At 35.9% G+C, this 20,969-nt stretch overlaps 1 protein-coding gene across 3 annotated transcripts in view; it reads right to left on the minus strand.

Moving 5' to 3' along the window:
• LOC149779392 (integrin alpha-PS2-like) overlaps positions 1-20,969 on the minus strand; it is a 305,876-nt gene that overhangs the window by 258,627 nt on the left and 26,280 nt on the right. For all 3 annotated transcript variants that reach the window (XR_016415642.1, XM_089940054.1, XM_089940053.1), the window contains exons 2-3: positions 14,743-14,861; positions 6,245-6,348 (exon numbers count right to left, since the gene is read on the minus strand). Coding sequence is in view for 2 of the 3 variants with exons in the window: in XM_089940054.1 (XP_089796180.1) it covers positions 6,245-6,348; positions 14,743-14,861 (223 nt within the window). In the remaining variant the exon portion in view is untranslated. The remainder of the gene's footprint in view (positions 1-6,244; positions 6,349-14,742; positions 14,862-20,969) is intronic.

Genomic DNA, 20,969 nt, shown 5'->3' on the forward strand with positions numbered 1-20,969 from the left:
TATGGAGTATATGTCTATAACTGACAAAACCCTGGGCACACTGTCATGAATCTACATAGAAAATCTAACTTATAGTTACATTCGAAACATTTTTAAATTTCATTCTGACTGGTTATTATTCTTTTTAAATTTCATATCTATCTGCATTCCACATTTCAGTCCAAGTGGAAACACCTGTTAACTTTTCCATTTAGACTTACCAAGTGTGATCTCCAGTTCTCTTAACTTTTCCATTTGGACTTACCAAGTGTGATCTCCAGTTCTCTTAACTTTTCAGTTTGGATTGGACTTACCAAGTGTGATCTCCAGTTCTCTTAACTTTTCAGTTTGGATTTACTAAGTGTGATCTCCAGTTCTCTTAACTTTTCCATTTGGACTTACCCAGTGTGATCTCTAGTTCTCTTTTTTGTGCTTCAGTTTCACAACAACTGAGCTTGGTCTTGAACTGTGAATTCGTTATTTCTTGTGGGATACCAATTTTGCTACAAACCTCAGATTCAAGACCCAATAAACTGAGATTTTGTTCTATGGAAATGAAATCAAGTACCAAAGAAAATGCAAGTTTTAAGCAAAAGCAAAATAAAAACTTTATGCACAAGAAACAAAGCACAACCATTGTATGTGTTTATTCATTTTGGTGCTTGTTTGTTTGGTTTTAATGGCACATATCACTAAAATTCCTACTACACAAGCAAGAAGCCACGAGTTTAAGTACATTGGGATCTTTGGTACCTGAAGATAAAATATACTCTGTATTTACACAGGAAATGAAAATATTTTTTATTTATTATATAGTGTCTTCCAAAATTACTGCTTAATCGAAGCTTATAATTAATATTAAAGTTAGCACCCCACCCCCTTTCCGTAAGTTCACCTAAATTTAAATTGTATTCATAATCCACAGGCTGATTATATATATATATATATATATATATATATATATATATATATATATATATATATATATATATATATATATATATATATATGTATGTATATGTGTGTGTGTGTGTAAAATCAGCGATTTCAGAGAACGTTAAGGTTTTAATGACCTAATCTATTGCACTAAATTACATTTTTGACAGTTTACTAACATTGTGGACAAGATAATAAGTATATGCAAATTAGTAAAGAAGCGAATGGTGATGAATCAGTTACATTCGGCTAAAATGATTTCCAAATTTCCACGTCTGACAGGTAATGCCGTTTCTCTCCATTGCTCTAGTTTACAGTTACTTTTTTTATTGCTGCAAGTTCAATTTTAGTATGCATGCACAATTAATCGCTGCATGTCATTCTGGGAAATAATAAATTTCCATATGGGAAATCTATTTTTCACATGTAAAAATATGAGAATGAAAAAGATATGACTGTTTCCGCTAATATATTTATATATGTCACATTTAAGTATATAATGTATACAATAAAATCTCGGAGTGTGACTCAGCAGGTACAAATTGATTATACATCAAACAGAATGTGATTTGATGCTTTATCTGTCCGAAGGTAAAGGAACAACAGGGACGAGTACTAAGATAAATAGAAATATCAAATTAATAGAAATAAAATTTGTTGCATTTTAAAATTTAATTACTTTATCTTAACAATCTGAATCAGCAGTATAAATTTCATCCATGATGAATGTATAACGTCTTAGCAAGCTACTTCGTATACACCTATGCTTTTTCAGCATAGTCAGCGTTTTTACTGTATATCAACAGTACGCTCACATCATTATTAATACATACCTACAATGTTTCTACATCTGTCTACCAAAGAAGTTGTGCACTTTATACGCCTGCAGTCTGTACAGGCTGTAGACGAGCATATAAAATAAAATTTATTGTTTACATTAGCACTGTCCCTAATCCGCTCATTCCCATTCTTTGTGGATTGCACCAACATAAATTTACAACAATGGAGTAAACTGACCTTGTGTTATCAAAGTTTTTTTTTTCCAGAACAGAACGAACAATGGCTGCGATAAAAGCTTCTAATTAGGCAGAAAAATGTTGATTTACAGTTGAATAGTCAGCGGTAAATGCTTGTTTACCCACCATTAATTCTGCCGGTTTTCACTTGCAAACTCGTAACTGCCTAAGTTGATGAGGTCGTGCCCCGGAGATTATCGGGACAAAGAAGAATGCATGACCTGTATGTTGCGCTTACATTAAGTCAAATTATAAAAGGCAAAGAGTGCCCTGTTTGGAGGAATGACAACATTATTTTGGCTAAATGGTGTCGGTTGACTTTGGTATTTTACGGCATATCGATACACGAAGGTTAATTTAATGCCCGATGCGGCTGGGATAAAATGCTTTACCCCGAGACAAACAATACAATAGCAGGCGACTGAGGCTGATCAAGAAGAGTTTGAACATAAATCATTCCAGTCAAGAGTCTGCCACACTAACCACAGGGCCATCACGGCAAAATGATTTGCATGCCCCACATTGACAGTGACATTAGGTGCTACCGTGTCTGTTCAGAAATCCATATTTCCATATGTCCGTCTATTAGACCACGGTAAGGAAACACGTCAATATGTGGCTCGTTTTCAGACACTTTGGTGAGCATCCGTCTTCTGTGAATACATTTTAAGTTTTCTTTTTATTTTGATTTATTTTGTTTTACCAGCTTAGGTAAGTAAGCATTTTAAGTGAATGTCGTATGTTAGAATGTAGATTGGAACACTGCATGTTTACCTTACCGGTTCACATTACAAGACATGTACTTTTATAACAATAATATATTCTAACATTGCAATATATGAATTCCTCGCCAAACTTGCTTCAAATTCAACTTTAATGATGCGCAGAATTATGTCACAATTACTAAATTGTATGCAAAACAAGAAAATTCCACATGCAAGGCTGCAGCTGAATGTACCCCCAGCCCAAATAATCACAAAAGCAAAAGAAAAGTTGCATTTATAAGAGGGATCCTTTTTCAAAACTTTATGACTCCATAGGCAAGTGAATTGTCTGTATTAATTTTGATAAATCAGCCATGCACGTGAACATGGCCAGGAAAGGAGCATGGGGCGTCGACGCATCTATTCGAGACATTTCAATCAATGTTTTTCCTTTCACTAAAGCAAGACAAAATGCTTTGAGAGGACAACTTTAACTTTTCAATCTGAGTTTTATTATTTATTTTCCACTTATCAGAATGCAAAAAGGATCAACAGTTTTGGTGAATTTAGTGCACAAACAATCTGATGAAAATTTCCTTGTAAACCAGGATATACGACTGAATGCATAAACACTTAAACGTGTCAGTCTATTAAGTTTTAGAAACTTTTATTTTAGGATTTGTAAATAGTTTATTATGACAGTTTTTTTTCTTTCATTTTCCTGTTCTCTAGATTTGATAATGGGTATGCTTGTTTAAACAATGTTACCTGTAATTAGCAGTCTCTTACTAAAATTATAATATACATGTATAACCTGGACAATGTCACGTACACCAGGTAAATTTAAGGGCATCCCAATAACCTTGACTCAGACCCAAATAAACATATATACTTCTGTTAATAATAATCCTGATAAAAAACATAAACATAGAGAATATTTTAGCTATGCATTAGTTGACAGAATAAAATTAAAAATCAATAATTCAGGTCAAGTAGAAAATAAACATGATTCTGGACAAGGTGAAGTCCAACTTACAATGTTACATTACAAAAGCATATAATGAAATAATTTTTAAAAAAAACAAACAAAGCAACAATGCAAATTAAATATACGTGACACAGGCACTATTTACTTATCAACCGCTCCGGTGGTCTAAGTGGTTAGAGCGTCTGCCTCAGATGCGGGAGGTCGCGGGATGTCGCGGGTTAGAACCCTGGCCGAGTCATATCGAATTATGAAAATGGTTCAAGGAGCTGCCTCGCTTGGCGCTTAGCATTAAAACGTTAATGTTATGACTGGTCGGCCTTGTGTCAAGATAATGATACGTGTCTGCGGCATGATATCCATGTGCTATACATCACTATAAACTGGCACCATGCTGACATCGTAGCGAAATGACTGAAAAATTCTTAAGGTTACATTAAAAATCCAAATCAAACACACAAATCAATTATTAACTATCGGTCTCCAGTTAATTATCACATAAACAACAGATCATATACAAAGCATGTGGATCTTACATTTCCATTTCATTGATCATTCTTTGAATGAAATCCGGGTGGTTAATCGTAAGTAACGAGTGCCTTTTACTTCCAAATACACCAGTCAATGTATATATATATATATATATATATATATATATATATATATATATATATATATATATATATATATTGTGTGCTCATTAGTTTCCAATTTTAAGCAGCGTCATACATATTGGCATACATTCCGTTCAGTTAAATTCTGATCAGCAGCTTCTGAAAAGACATCATTTGCTTCGAGATTTCTGTGGCACATTTTGTATTGCAGAGCTGCATAACAGCCTCCATACCAGTTAACTCAAAACTTGTCTACTTTTTGTAACACCAGCTTCCAGTATATCAGGTGGGAGATTGGCCTTGTTTCTACAGTCAAAAGGCCATTGTGTTCCTTTATGTCAGACTTGGTAAAAAAAAAAATACTTTTCAGCAGTTAATGAGAAAAAGTTGTTACAAAGTTTCTTTTTTGTAACCGTATCCAAATTTGATGACAAATCTGTACCATTTGTAAAACAACATGAAATAGCACAACGCCAGCATGTTTCTGTCCAGTTCAGTCAAATTATGTTGGGAGGAGCTTGAAAAGAGTATATTTAATATTTTCTTTTCTTCTTCTCCCTAATACATCGAGGTCGTATCTGTTGACAAATCGTCATCAATAGTACAAACTTAAAGAATTTGTGCAAACACGCTTTCTGTAAAAAAAAATTTATTTTGAGCAGTTGTGTTCATTGTTTGTTTGTTTGTTTGTTAAGTCGTATAAAGGGTTTCTAATTTTGTTTAATCCTTTGGTAAACAGTTGATGGCAAATCGGCATGATTTGCAAAAGCTGGAAAGGACTAAATATCATTATGTTTTCTGTTCAATTTTGGTCAAATGTTATTCAGAAATTTTTGCTAAGGTGCCATTTTATGATTTATCTCTTTTAAGTTCATTTTTTGCAATGGCATCCACTTTTAATTTTAGACTGGAATTATATTTATAAGTTTAAAAAGTTTACAGACAATAATAAATTTTGAAAAATTTGGTTAATATCGTTTTATCATTTTTTGAGAATATGTTTTCATTCAGCAATACTATTTGTAGTAACTGCAGCCATATTTGATAAGCATCATTTGAAGAAGACTTTAAAGTTACCAGCTTCATCGTGTGCTACAAGGTTTTCATTTCTGGTCTTTTTTTAACGGCAGACAAAATGATTGCTGATCAACATCCTTGTAAGGGGTACATATCAGGATGTTCCTTGGTTCATCATACAAAGGAGTACATATCAGTATGTTTTTTGGTTCATCATCGAAAGAGGTACATATCAGGATGTTCTTTGGTTCGTTATTAAAAGTAGTACATATCAGGATGTTCTTTGGTTCATCATCGAAAGGAGTACATATCAGGAAGTTCTTTGGTTCGTTATTGAAAGGGGTACACATTCATTCCTAAATGCACCCAACTTAACAGCTCTGTTGACAATGTGAAAGGTTATATTTTAAGGGATAACATAACCCCAAAAATGGGTCACATCAATCATATTTAGGATGCATGCCACACTTCATTTCCTGTGATGACTTCGCACTACAGTCTGATATCATGGAGTATATTAAAATCAAAATTCAGCAATTTCCCGTGACCATCAAATGTGGCATGGTGCAGTTTGCGGATGAGGGCACTTGAAGCGGGATAATATCACAATTAAGGGCAAAACTGTAAACTGCTTGGGTAATAATTGAAACACCGAATGTTTTAGTATTTCTTGCAATAGGACCATAACACAAGCATAAATTCCATCCATTTATTTTCAAGCCAGAGTGCACGATATGGAGAGAAATCTACCAACACCAATTAAAATGTTGATTAGTTCAAAGAAAATCAACCTCAAATTTCATGGCTGAAATTAGAAAAGTGTGAAGAGCGTGCATTTGCATGCCTTTTCCTACAAGAAACTAAACTGAAAATAAGTGCCTCAACAGGGAGTCAGGCACACATCAGAAAAACAAACAGCAGGATGTACAAACCTGAATGTTTAAAGTGCTGACTTCTCTATGTAAATGTATAAAAACACATGTATATTCTTACCACAATGATACCATTCTGCCCGCTGACAACCGTGGCTCCAAACCATTGATTTGATTTGTCTTCAACATCTCTGTAGTGAGTTCCATTGTACATGATATCATTACCTGAAATAAACACACACACATACTCACATATATATATATATATATATATATATATATATATATATATATATATATATATATATATATATATATATATATACACCTGTGAAACATTAAAATACTGGGATACTCAAATGTGAAAAAAGTTCAAATTTATAGCATTATTAAAAACATTACTTGAAATGTATTGTACTTCAAAAGAAAATCCGCATTACAACCATTGTCAAATTAAATACATTATACATAGACCCATTTAATTGTCTTGTGTGTGTGTGTGTGTGTGTGTGTGTGTATATATATATATATATATATATATATATATATATATATATATATATGTATATATATATATATATATATATAACATAACAAATCCCCATATTTATACAAGGAGGACATGTATTACAAGGATCAGAAACTCGCCGTCTTCACTCATTGCTTAATATATTCGTGCTTTTGACTCGATTCAGTATCAATCTTGTGTCGAGTACCCATGCCTGTGGTATCAAAGCACATGGCGGGTGTGTGTGTGTCTCAGAAGGTTCATTATCTCCCAATATTTGCAGTATATAACATTGGTCAACAGCCAGTTTGCAGCCTTTATGATAATGTTTGAGCTTGGCGGTTCTCAAACCTAATCTTTATCCACACATGGTTTACAAATATAAAAATTCTATTTGTAATTCACGAAAGAAGAGGCCTCTTCCGGCTGTTCCACTGACATCTCTTCTCCTGAGAAATTCATCTGCCTCATTCATATACCCAAAGGAAGAGTGTAGAAGACACAAGAAATAACCAGATGTTGTTGTTTTTTTTTTTTAAAAAAAAATACTTTTTATGATTTTGTGTGCATTGCGAAAAGAATTAAGGCAAAAAAAAATATGTGTTTCCTATTGCACTGGTGTTAAAGTTAGGGTAGGTAGATTTTTTTAAAATAAACAATATATATATATATATATATATAAAATGAGTAATATATATAATGTACTAAGCGCTTTGCTGCACAAATAAACTTCGAATGTTTTTTTTACCGGGGGAGGGGGAGGAAAATGTTAGGGTCGGCAACGAAGAACAGGGACCTAAAAGACCATAACTACTTGTGCTTTTAACATTATGCATGCAATTACGTGAAAAAAATATCTCAATATCTGAATATAATTTTAAACAGAGGATTGATGGTGATTTAGAGAGTTAAACGTCCCATACAAAATCTCCATCTACTCCTGCTTCATAAGGGTACCAACTTGGAGGTTGATAAGTAATAAATTTGGAAGATATAATAACAGCTGAATGCCCACTGGCAGAGAATCGCTCATTCATCACGGCAAACTCAACTATTGTCCTTCACTAACATGAGCAAACTGGAAAAAGCCCAACAAAGAGCAATGAACACAGGAAACCTTACTCTAAACTCCTGGATTAGGCAAATGTGTCATCCCTCTACATAATAATAATAATAATAATAATGAGGACTTTGTATAGCGCCTAATCTTTAGAACCTCGAAGCGATTTACAACATTAGACAACACCTATAAGATAAAAAACATATAAAGATATGATTACAAAAACAAACACCATGAAATTAGAAAACATTAAAATACATGCTGAGAATATTTAAGGTAGGAAACATTATTAGGTCTTTAAGTTTGTTCTTGCAGTCGAAATAAGTGAGTTTTGAGAGCCCTCTTGAATGTGATCAATGTGTCTTTGTGTCTAAGTTCAGTGGACAATTCATTCCACGTTGCTGGGCCCTGGTATACAAAAGAACGCTGTCCATATGACTTTGTTTTCATACTTGGAATAATGAGTATACGATCTTGCTGGTGTGTACACATGGGTGAGATCGGATAGGTATGTTGGACTAGAGTCCGACAGTGAAACGTAGCACAGAGAACAAATTTTGTGTTTGATTCTGGATCGAATGGATAGCCAGTGTAGGGTACAGAGCAGCGGGGAGGTGTGCTCTGATCGAGGTACTCTAAGTATGATCCGATCAGCTTTGTTTTGAACATTTTGAAGTTTCTGGAGCAGATATTGAGATGAACCAGACAGAATTGAGTTACAATAGTCCAGTCTCGAAAGTACTAATGAACACACAAGTGTTTTAGCAGCATCAACTGAAAGATATTTGCGAATTGAGCTGATGCGTCTCAGCTCAAGATATGGAGCCTTGCATATGTTCATGACATGTTGGTGCAATGTGAGAGTACTGTCCAGAGTAACACCTACGTTTCGTACTGATTGTGTGAATTTAATGTTGGTGTTGCTGATATCTATTGTTTGAGGTAAAGGATGTGAATGAGAAAGTCATTGTGTTGTCATCAGAATGGCCTCAGTTTTATCATTATTAGCTTGTTACATGTCATCCATGATTTCACATCAGAAATGCAGCTCTCTACACCTTGGATAGTAGCATCAACTTCAGTTGGGTGGCTTGATTTGTATATCTGGGTGTCATCAGCGTACAATTGATGAGACACTGGATGATGATCTATGATACTTGAAAGCGACTGAGTGTACAAAATGAAGAGAACGGGTCTAAGAACAGACCCCTGTGGAACACCACAACATAGATCAACTGGGCTGGAGTGTATTCCATTTGCAGATACAATTTTGTTATGTTGACCAAGTAGGACTTGAACCACAGTAAGGCTGTATCATGAATGCCAATACATGCTGGAGACGGTGAAGTAATATCTCATGGTCTATTGTGTCAAATGCTGCAGACAAATCAAGGAGGTTGAGAACTGTAATCTTTCCGCTATCCAACGCAGAGAGAATGTCATTAACTACTGTTAGAAGAGTAGTTTCAGTACTGTGGCAAGGGCGATATGCAGACTGTACATTGCTAAACTTTAATTTGAATTTAGATGTGATACAAGCTGGGATAGAACAACCTTTTCTAAGATTGTTTATATGAATGGGAGAATAGAAACTGGGCGGTAGTTCTTTAAATCGTTATGGTCTAGTGTTGGTTTCTTCAGCAGAGGCTTTACAATGGCAGTTTTGAAAAATGATGGGAATTCCCCGGATGAGAGAGAGGTATTAATAACATCAGTTACTGAAGGCAATACTGGATATAAGCAAGCACTCAAGCAGCATTGATGTTGGAATTAGATCAAGTTCACATGACTTTGGTGCACTCTTCATCACGATTGTACGTACGAAATCCATAGAGAGAGTTTTAAATGCTGCTAATGGTTGTCGCTCAAATTCTGTATCCCAACTGTATGCTGACGACGAGTCAAATGAAATTGTGGTGTCAAGCTTATCTCTAATGGTTTGTACTTTGTCACGGAAGAAATTTGCAAACATGTCCGGAAGGTCGACTGGAGAGAAGGTAGTTGGAAGTGGTGTAGATTTGTTCCTTGACGTTAGCTTGTTAGTAATCTCGAAGAGCTCTTTGCAGCTGGAACTTTCCATAATCTTAGTAGTGTAGTGGGCTGATTTCGCTGCATGGACTATGTTTGTGACATTCTTCTTAGCAGCTTCATAAATTTGCTTATGAATAGTGAGTCTGCTGGAAAGCCACAGCCGCTCAGCTTTACGGCGATCTCTTTTAGCAGTGCGAAGCTGGTCCCTAACACTGCTATAACATGGAGAACACTTTTGAATTGATAATCTGCACTTGGTAGCTGGGGCATGTTTGTCAATCATAGAACGCTGGCAGTTATCAAGTTGTTCTGCGGTAGGAGGTAAGCAAGTTGTTAGGTTAGCTTGGATGTCGTGCATTAGTTTGGTTCTATTTATCATACGGAGATTTCTCTTAGTAGCAGATAAAGGTGGAGGGTTAGGGACTGATACATCAAGATGGCATATAAAGCAGAGGTGATCTGATGCAAGGTCATGGGATACCAGGGAGGACCGTAGAATGTTATCATCAGGTCTATGAAGAATCCAGTCTAATATGTGACCATGTTTATGGATGGGTTGGTTAACTGATTGTTTGAGGTTGAAAACATTAATGGAATCTATGAGTTTTGAAGTATTTGGGTTTCCGGGACAGTCAAAGTGAAAGTTGAAATCTCCAAGAATAATCAGATTGCCACCTATCGAATTTCCAAAGTCCAGGAGATTCGGAAACTGCTCCAAAGAGCGAGAGTCAGCCAGCTTGTTTTTCTACTAGGAGGAGGCGGTATAGGCAGAAAAATGGACTGACCTTTGCTCCAGTGTGAGTGTGGTTTGGTCTAGTTCAAACGATGTGTGGTCGGAGTTCTTTGTGATTACAGAATTACGGGGCAACGACTTGATGGAGTAACCAGTGGGTGTTAGATTCACACACTTGGGCTGATCGCCTGATGTTTTTAGCCATGTTTCTGTCAGGAAAAAGATGTCAATATTCTAGTCGTTGATAAAATTAACTATTTCTGTGCGCTTTTCCGCGGTCCTACTAAATGGGCATTGAACAATGCAATACGCAGAGGTATCTCTTGGATAGTTGACACAAAGATTGACGAATTAATTGTGATTTGAATTAGGTTATCCAAATTTACGGTCGAACGTTTTTTAAATTGTTGAGCCGAAATAAGGGAGATAACTAGAATTCTTATTCCTGTTCTACGCCGGCCAGCTTTGAAACGTTTCTTTTTCCGCTTCTGTTTACATATAGGTAATGATGAATGTAGTCCTAGTTCGTTTAGTCTAGAGGACAATGTAGTGTGGAGAGCCAAGGAGTGATCATTTAAAGCAATTAATGAGGGTCCATCGTAGCATAAACGGGTTGACTGTCGAGTATCACGTGATGGCTGTTTGTTCAAAAACAGTGGAGCAAGACAGCTGAGAAAAAGTCTAATTGTTGTCATTTCCAAAAAAAGGAGATGAAGAAACACATACGAATTTAACAGCCAATACATAATGAACACAATAAGGTAGACGAAAACAGGAAACAAGCACAAATATCGTGAAAACGGCACTAAAAAACGGAACAGCAGCTTCAAGCCGGTTAAGTGATAGCGGCCATCTTGGTTCTATGTTAGAGGTTAATGATCATAAAAGAAAAAGTTTTACAACTAATAGACAGACATTGTCCAACCTACTTGGATGATAGGGTAGTCTGGAAAAAAAATCTTGTTCAAAATTTGATTAAACAACGCCATCGATATTCTAAATATAAGAGCAACTAAACATGGACTACAATCTTTTTTATTTGCCTTAGGTGGCATAGTCCAGTTTCGCATATTGGCCCTTGCCAAATTTCCTAAGTTCATGGCATGGTGTGAGTTTTTGAGCTATTATTGTGTAACAATTAAAGAGATTTATATATTTGTGAACTAGGTGTTTTGGGCTTAAGTTGTTATTGAGGCATGTCAGCCTCCCATAGTCACTGCATAGTATGTAGCCACTGAAATACCAATAGTCGGCTAGGAAGTAGAACTAGCCACCCATAACAGTAGACACATGGGTTGAAGGCAAGTAGAATATCTAAAAAACGGCTTGAATGAAAACTATTCAGAACTGCATCAAGCTATTTAGTAGACAATGTTTTTCAAAATTATCACCAGAAAGAGGGCGTGTGTCTGCATTGTGAGCACCACATGCTGTCAAAAATGGCCTTGGGATGTGAAAAATGCATGTATACAATAGGGGTTGTGGTGCATAAACATTTTATTCTAACAAATTCAGGTCAAGTATGTGATATAATTATGCTATGCTTCATAATACCTATCCAAAAATATTGACCTTTTTGACCTCACTCATGTATTAACTTTATTTATGAATTTTTATATTTGGCAGGTGCATGCGACATTAAAAACTGGCCCGTTATGTCACTTACATTTAGTTTGGTTGGATTTTCCTCTCTTATTTTAGATGTATGCTTTATTCGGCTGTATGTGTAGTATTTTAGATGTCTTGCGAATCTATGATCTTAAACTAAACAACAGAAAAGAGCGAAAACCAACAAGTTTTGTAAAAGTCAATAAATACAATTTATTCACATTAAATACAAAGCGAAACTTTAAAAAGAATTTACAGCATTGCGAATCAAATCCCAAATAGTCCTAAAAGTTATATCACAAGTTCAAATAAATAGAGTTCCAACTGAATTCCAGTGGCATTCCAAATAAATTCAGATACTGAATGTGGTGTGCCTGTCGTCTCAATGTGCTATGTACCAATGGCCTGTGATGTGGCGATGTGTTAAAAGGTCTATGATGTTTCATAATAATATAGTCAAAAATTTCTTTGTCTGAATTCACTGTAATCCAAATTAATGTTTTAGTCTGCAAATAATATTGAACACTTTGTTAATTTTGAGAATAATAATTTGAACAAATAAATCCACCCAAATCAAAAACTGAAGATTACAATAAGACTGGTTTCGCATTGGATGTTAAGGCAAGAATGAATAATCCTAACGTAAAAAACTTTATATACCCCTCTAACTGACTGGTTCACAACTACCATTTTCTGGAAAAACTGTCAACTTAATGGGAAATTTCCGTTCTGGAACTGTCTAAGATCAAAATCAAGACTGTATTTTTAACTCAAACTAAAGTAAACATGTTTACAATTACCAATGATCTGAATATTTTAGCTATATTCATATAGAAATATTAGCTATGTACATTTTATGTTGTTTACAAAATAAATGTCACTGGTCAGGTACACCATTATCTTCATTTTGGACAAAGGTCGAATATAAACTACAGTACACAGCATATAATTAAAGAGAAAAGCCAACAAATAATACATATTAAATGTGCAAACAGTTGTTAATGCTTTAGTTTTACTTGCATATGTTTTAATTTAGTTGTTAATTCTTTAGTTTCAATCGTAGCTTCTATTTGCTTGCTGGTGTCAAGTTAAATGTATGCTACTGGTACGTTTTACGCCAATGCTATGTGTTTTGTATGTATGTATGTATGTATGTGCATTATTTGGTCAAATTCAAGTAAATCCATGCTGACTTGAAATGACAATTAAACCTGTATGTTCACAAATTTACTTAGTTCTAAAACGAAATATATGACAATCGGAACAAGGCAGCGTCTATCTACTAACATGGATTTACTTCTAACTCAAAACGGCATAGACGTATTTGTTGTCAAAATTCAAAAACTTATTGGTATCTACATTGATCAGCATTTCAGCTGGAATGCACAGATTGGTCACCTATGTGCAATGATAGCCAAAAGAATAACTGTGTTAAAATTGCTTTCGAAATTTCTACCTCCCAAATCACCTGAACTTTATTTTTCAGGTTATATACTACCACTGATAGATTACGGCTGTACCATATGGGGAAACACATCCAATTATAATCTGTCCATAATTGATAAACAGAAAAGGGCAGCCTGAATAATACTGAAACTTCCTGTTATGACTCCCTCGAATGTTTAGTTTTCACGTCTGCAATGGCTACCTATACAAAAACGTATTCTTTATTTTGAAGGAACCATGACATACAAGTCTTTAAACGGTCTTTCTCCAGATTATATCTCTGACATAATTGAACTAAGATTATCGAATACTGAGCGTAATCTCTGATCCACGACTAACAACGATCTCCAGATTCCGTGGTCGAAAACCAATCATTACAAAAGCTCATTTATTGTATCGGCATCTACTATATGGAACTTCTTACCACTGAGGATACGTAATTCAAATTCCCTTGCTTGTTTTAAAACATCATTAAAGAAATTCTTTCTTGACCAGCTGGATAGACATATTAAAGACTCTGAACAGAAAACTGTATCATTATATTCATAACTATTATGTCCAGATCTTATTTGATACAAATAATACGTACGACTTATGCTGAAACGTATGTACGTGTGTATAGAATATTGCTCATATGTGTATATGTTTCCCAGTGTAGTCACACACAGTCATTCATGTTAAATATGTATGAATGAGTGTGCGACGATACCTGATTATGTGCATGGTCTTGTATTTCTTTTACACAGCCAATTACAAAAACGGAGGACGACACGGCAGATGGCTTAGTCGTGACCAAATGTGTTATCCTCGTTATAGAAAGTTGTTTACTACTACTACTACTACTATTACTATTATTATTATTATTATTAATATTATTATTATTATTAGCTCGAACCCATTTCTCAATATAAGGTCTGGACTCTACCCTTTTCACAACCTTACATACTCATTTACAAGTCGAGTCCAAATGGAAACACCACATACCCTTTTATGCCTCCACAAAAACCGACGGCAGATCTGGTTCTGTACAGTTTTCAGCTGGACCCGACTAAAATTCGGAAAAGTGCAATAAAAGCTGCGAAATTCGCTGGAAAATCTCTCTCTCTCTCTCTCTCTCATAAACATTTTACAAGGCTATTATAATGAAAAGAAATGAATTAATGTTGGTTCATATTACGTGCACATATGCGCACCGATGCCACCACCAGCAGCAACAACAAGACCTCAACTTACCTGAAGTATCAAAAGGAATAGGTTGACACACATTATTTTCCACGGGACATCGGTAAACAGCGCCTCCTCGAGTGATCCCAGGTTGACTTGTTTGCGCCCGGGGAGCCCCTACTAATAACCTGAAATAAATAGATGAGAGTGATGACGAATAATGGAAAGAGCCGATCTAAACGGTAAAACAAAAGTCCCTCCAATAGACTGACGCTTTACGGGTTAAAAAGAATTTCCAAAAATTCAAGATAAGACCGTTTCTTCCTTTTAATTGCTCACTGCAAAAAAAACAACCATTGATATTCTTCAGCGATAACACGATTGTCAAATTAGTTGCTGTGAAACACATATTGGACGTCAGCTTGGCACCATTTTCATTTCGAACCAAAAATGCATCGTACGAAGTCTTCTGGTGAATATCTCGTGTTGATATGACTTTCCGTATTGGAGGAATAAATATAGCAATATTTTTAAGTCGGATGGCATGGTTGCCATATTCAATATCAAAATGGCAACATTGCTAATTAGTACGAACAAGACATCATAAGAAGTCTTTTGGTGAAGGTACAATGTAGACATGACCAGCCATACAGAAGTAGTGTTAAAAAGATTTTCAAAATGGTCAATAATGCCACGGTTGCGGTAATACTGGACATCAGCTCGGCACCATTTTCATTTAGGATCAACTAGAGAAATTATAAGACGTCTTCGAGTTTAAAGCCCACAAGATTGGTTTTTTTTTTATTTAGGAGGAATAGCGATAACAAGATTTACTAGATAACCATGGTGACAGTCATAATGACCATTAGATCGGCTCCAATTTCATTTAGGACCATCTAGATATCATAAGAAGTCTTTTAGTGAAAACGCCATTTGAGATGACCATCCATTCTGGAAGAGTGCCAGTAAGAAGATTTTCAAGATGGCCGTACTGATGGCTATATTCCCATTCAGCACGATTTTCATTTAGGAATAATTAGACAGCATAAGAAGAGTTCTGGTGAAAACCCCACGGCAATATGATTTGACGCATAAAGGAGAAGTAGCGATAACAAGGTTTGAAATTGGATATCAGATCGATCACATTTTTTAATCCAGGAAAAACTAGACATTATAATCAGTGTTTTTATATATAGTGAAAACGCAATGTTTATATGACCATCCATTCAGGCGGAGTAGTGATAACAATATTATTGGTTATCCGAGTAGCAGCCGCACAATTTGCAGTTACGACCAAGTAGACCATGGGATGAATGCGTGAGCAAATGGCAGTCCTCCAAGTCGTTTAGGAAAAGTATCGATAATATCTTTGTGCTAACTGTCGGACGACGGACAACAGTCAATTCCCTGAGAGAGAGAGAGAGAGACAGAGAGAATTTTTATGGCTTTGGTTTTGATGGTTTAGGTTTAACGTCATTTTTCAGCACTTGATAGGTGACCAGTATATTTGGTGGGGAAAAAACCGGGATGACCCCGAATTGAATAAACCGACCATCCTACCTACTGGCAAGCTTTCTCACATACCCATGCTGGCCGAGCGGAGACCCCGGCCCATGCTGACAAAAGTGAGATATCAGTGATCTGCAAAGCTGAGCACCTCATACCAGTCGGGCACCCAGGGCCCCTTGTGGGTGTATAATTACCACATGCAAATAAATGTCAGGCAAAGCAAAAGAAAGTAGCATCGACGTATGGCAACATTTTGTCCACCGTACATGTTTGCAAATGGAAATAACTTCACTCTGTAATTGTTACTTCTGTTAGAAGTACGTAATACCCGTAGAGCAGAAGCATAACAGTTGGGAAACCAAAGACTGGCCGGATATGAACAGAGTTTGAGTTAAAGAGATTATTATGGGGGGTTACACTGTACATTACGACTACAAAGGCATTTGTAAAACGTGTTATAATTTCGTACGACGACGAATATGGCAATTAACTGGAGACACAATCCTTGAAGCTAGTGTCTCAGCTTTATCTATAAATGATCCCGTTCATCAAAGTCTGTGTGGTGTAAAATGAACCACTCTTCAGTCTGTATGGCGTAAAATGATCCGTTCTTCAAAGTCTGTATGGCGGAAAATTATCCGTTCTTCAAAGTCTGTATGGTGTAAATTGATCCGTTCTTCAAAGTCTAAATGGTATAAAATGATCCGCTCTTCAGTCTGTATGGGGTAAAATAATCCGTTCTTCAAAGTCTGTATGGTGTAAAATAATCCGCTCTTCAAAGTCTGTATGGCGTAAAATGATCCGTTCTTCAAAGTCTGTATGGTGTAAAATAAACCGCTCTTCAAAGTCTGTATGGCGTAAAATGATCCGTTCTTCAAAGTCTGTATGGCGTAAAATAATCCGCTCTTCAAAGTCTGTATGGCGTAAAATGATCCGTTCTTCAAAGTCTGTACGAAGTTAAATGATCCGTTCTTCAAAGTCTGTATAGTGTAAATTGAACCGTTCATTGGTATCTGTACGAAGTAACATGATCCCGTTCTTCAATGTCTGTACGAAGTAAAATGATCCCTTGTTCAAAGTGTGTAAGAAGTAAAATAATCCCGTTCAACAAAGTCTACATGACATAAAATGATCTCGTTCAAAGTCTGTTCGATTTAAAATGATCTCGTTCATCATAGTCTGTACGATGTAAAATGATCTCGTTCATCATAGTCTGCATGATGTAAAATGATCTCGTTCATCATAGTCTGTACGAAGTAAAATGATCTCGTTCATCATAGTCTGTACGATATAAAATCATCTCGTTCATCAAAATCTACGATGTAAAATGATTCCGTTCAAAGCCTGCAATATATAAAATGATCCATTCCCCAAAGTCTGTAAGAAGTAAAATAATCACGTTCATTAAAGTCTGAATGGTGTAAAATGATCCGTTCATCGATGTCTGTACGAAGTAAAATGATCCCGTTCATCATAGTCTGTACGATATAAAATGATCTCTTTCATCAGTCTGCACGATGTAAAATGATCTCGTTATAAAAGTCTGTACGATTTAAAATGATTCCGTTCAAAGCCTGCACGATGTAAAATGATCTCGTTCAAAGCGAGTGTGTACGATGTAAAATGATCCCGTTCAAAGTCTGTACGATGTAAAATGATCTCGTTCATCAACGTTTGTACAAAATAAAATCACGATAATTAGAGCATCAGTCTGTTACGACATGATACTGTTTCGTTTATGCGAGGATGTTGCCAACAAAAGTCAGAACTGAGTTAATGCTCCTTCAATATACCAAGTAATTGAAAGTTGTTATTCAGTAGAATAAACCTAACTTAAAATAATAAAAAACAATAACCGTTATTAGAAAACTCGTTAATTCAATTATTCGATATATTTCCTTCAAAAATTTATTGTTTCAGAAAACTTACGCGACAACTGAACTAATACAAAGCAGATTAACATATTTCGAAATTACTCCAAGAAAATCTTGTTTTCATGGCATATAAATGTATTTACAACGAGATGCAGTTGAGTTAAACTACTAAGATTGATTTGCACCATGACTTGTATCTATAGGTTCAACAAATAAGAGTCCCTCGATGGGTCTGACGCTCTGTTTGGATTAAAGGAATTTCCAGTAATTCCAAATAGGACCAATTCTTCCGTTCAACTGCTGAGAGTTGAAATATCTTTAATATTATTCAACGATAACATCATACTAAAATTAGCTGCTGTGGTGGGTGTACTGGCTGTCAGATTGGCAACATTGTCATTTGAGATGAATCCGACTTAATCATAAATCTTTTCATGAAAACCAAATGTCATGATGGTCATCCATTCAGGGAGAGTAATGACAATACGATTTTAGACGTACGTTTCCAAGAGAACAATTTTGGAAGCACGACTGGTTCTATTTTCATTTCGGACCAACAAGGTATCCTAAGAATCTATACCCATGCTGATATAAACACCGATTTTAGTGACAACCCCATGCTGATATGACCATTCCGTCGGAAGAAGTAGTGAGAACAAGATGTTCAAGCTGGTCACTGTGGCATCCATATTATACATCAGATCGGCACCATTTTCATTTAGGACTAGGTAGACATCGTAAGAAAGCTTCTAGTTAAAATACCATGTCAATACGACTTTCTATTTAGGTGGGGTGGTGATAATAATATTTAAAGAGGGATGCTGTGGCGGCCATGTTGGATTCAGATTGGCACCATTTTCATCTAGAACCAATCGGATAAAATAAAAAGTCTATTGGTTGAAATCCCATGTCTATTTGACTTTTTGCTCACGAGGAGTAGCGATAGCTAGATATTTTAAGATGCCTGATGGCTGCTATGGCGGCCACAATAGGCGTGAGATCGCTAACTTTTTCACTTAGGACCCGCTAGACATCATTCAAAGTCTTTTAGTGATAACCTCGTGCTGAGAAGAACATCCAATCATGAGAAGTATGGATAACCAGGGCCGTCGTAAATTTGCGCTGGACGAAACGGCGCTCCGTGACGAATGTCGCCTTCGGTGTAATCTGCTCAGAATAAAATATCGCAAATTCCGCGAAATGACTCCTGGGCTTGTCATTAAGGTGGTTGCCCGTATAGTTTGCCCCTTACGACGGGCCTGACAATAAGAATAATAAGATTTTCAAGATGGCTCATGTGGTGGCCACATTGGATGTCATGTTGACACCATTTCCATTTAAAGCTAACTGTTTATGATAATAAGTCTTTTGGTCGAAACCTCAAGCCAAGATGACTTTATGTTTGCAAAGAGTTGCGATAACAAGAATTTCAACATGGATAATATAGCGGCCATATATAGCATTAGATCGGTGCCATATATAAGAAGACTTTAAGTGTGTGTGTGTGGGTGTGTGTGTGTGTGTGTGTGTGTGTGTTTAAATATCTGATATGGACTTTTAACGCAGCTTTAGCAATTTTTCAGTCACATCGCCACGATGTCTGCAGTGTGGCAGTTTATATATAGAATCTATGTTTGGGTTTGCAGCGATACAAGGAAATCCCAGTCGTGGGGTTATATTGTTTGTCTCCCCACGAGGCTTGCCCTCGTGGGGAGACATATAATGTAACCCCGCGACTGGGATTTCCTTGTCTCGGTCCAAACCCCAACGAAGATTGTTCTCACCCAATATTTTCCTTTAAAGTAAAAATAATTCTTCTCTAGGTTTCGTGTCCAATGTTTACCTGCGATACATGAATATAAATGTTAATAAGGGCTCTGGTGTGACCGTTACGTTTGAAGTACACAGTTTATACGCGTGCGCAAAGAAAAACAACATAAAACCTCGCATAGTAATGAGGTATTATCACATTTAATATATGGATGTTATGTGAAATTGACAATAAAAAATGAATATTTATTACAAGAAACTATTTTATTTTCATCAGTTCCAATTTTGAAAAGTTATATTGTAAACAATAAAACGATATTGGCTACTCAGCTCTACTGTAGTTATACCTAGTACAAGCTGTAACGAAGAGTAACATCTTGCTTTAGATTATTCATGGGTAATTAGAAATCTGTGTCACTATCGTATATAACTATTCTTTTCTTTGGACCAGGTGAAACTGTTTGCGACATACTTGTGTTGTCCTTAATATTGATTGTAAAATTACCCCCCCCCCCCGTATAATAGATCATCCAAAAACGGACTCTAGCGGATAACCATGTGTTAAACTTTCAAGTTCACAGATTCTTTGAACATTTATTTTTCTGTCCTGGAAATATGGCAAGTGCTACAGTGAAATTTGCTTGTGGATTAATGTGCTTACGGATAAATGATTCCTTCTGGCCGGTAAGTGCATTATTTGTTATTAAATATTGTAGATATATTTTTTATTCAACCGGGGCAAAATGGAGATGCTTAACAAAATTTGAATAAAGCATGTTTAATATAACACTTTTCTGGTTGTTACTAAGTCTTCCGTAGTTGTTAGGAGAGTTGGGAAGCTATGAAGTGTATAGGTCTATAGTTTATGTATATGGATCAGTGTTTTCTCTTATAGTTCATTTCACACAGCATTAAGAATTTTATCCTATCTGTAGCACAGTCATTTTTCAGGTCAGCGTCATTACATGTAGCTAACAGTATATAATTTGTTTCACACGAAGTATTTAAAACTAGTTAGGTAGCTTTAGCTACATTTAATGACGCTGACCTGAAATTGTACTGAGCTAGGCATGCATATAGGATAAAACTGACCATGCTATGTGGAACGAACAAGCATAATACCAAAAAGCTCGACATCATATG

Source organism: Sinohyriopsis cumingii, chromosome 17 (assembly GCF_028554795.1).
Source record: "Sinohyriopsis cumingii isolate HCF-2022 chromosome 17, ASM2855479v2, whole genome shotgun sequence".
NCBI classification, from domain to species: Eukaryota; Metazoa; Mollusca; class Bivalvia; order Unionida; family Unionidae; genus Sinohyriopsis; species Sinohyriopsis cumingii.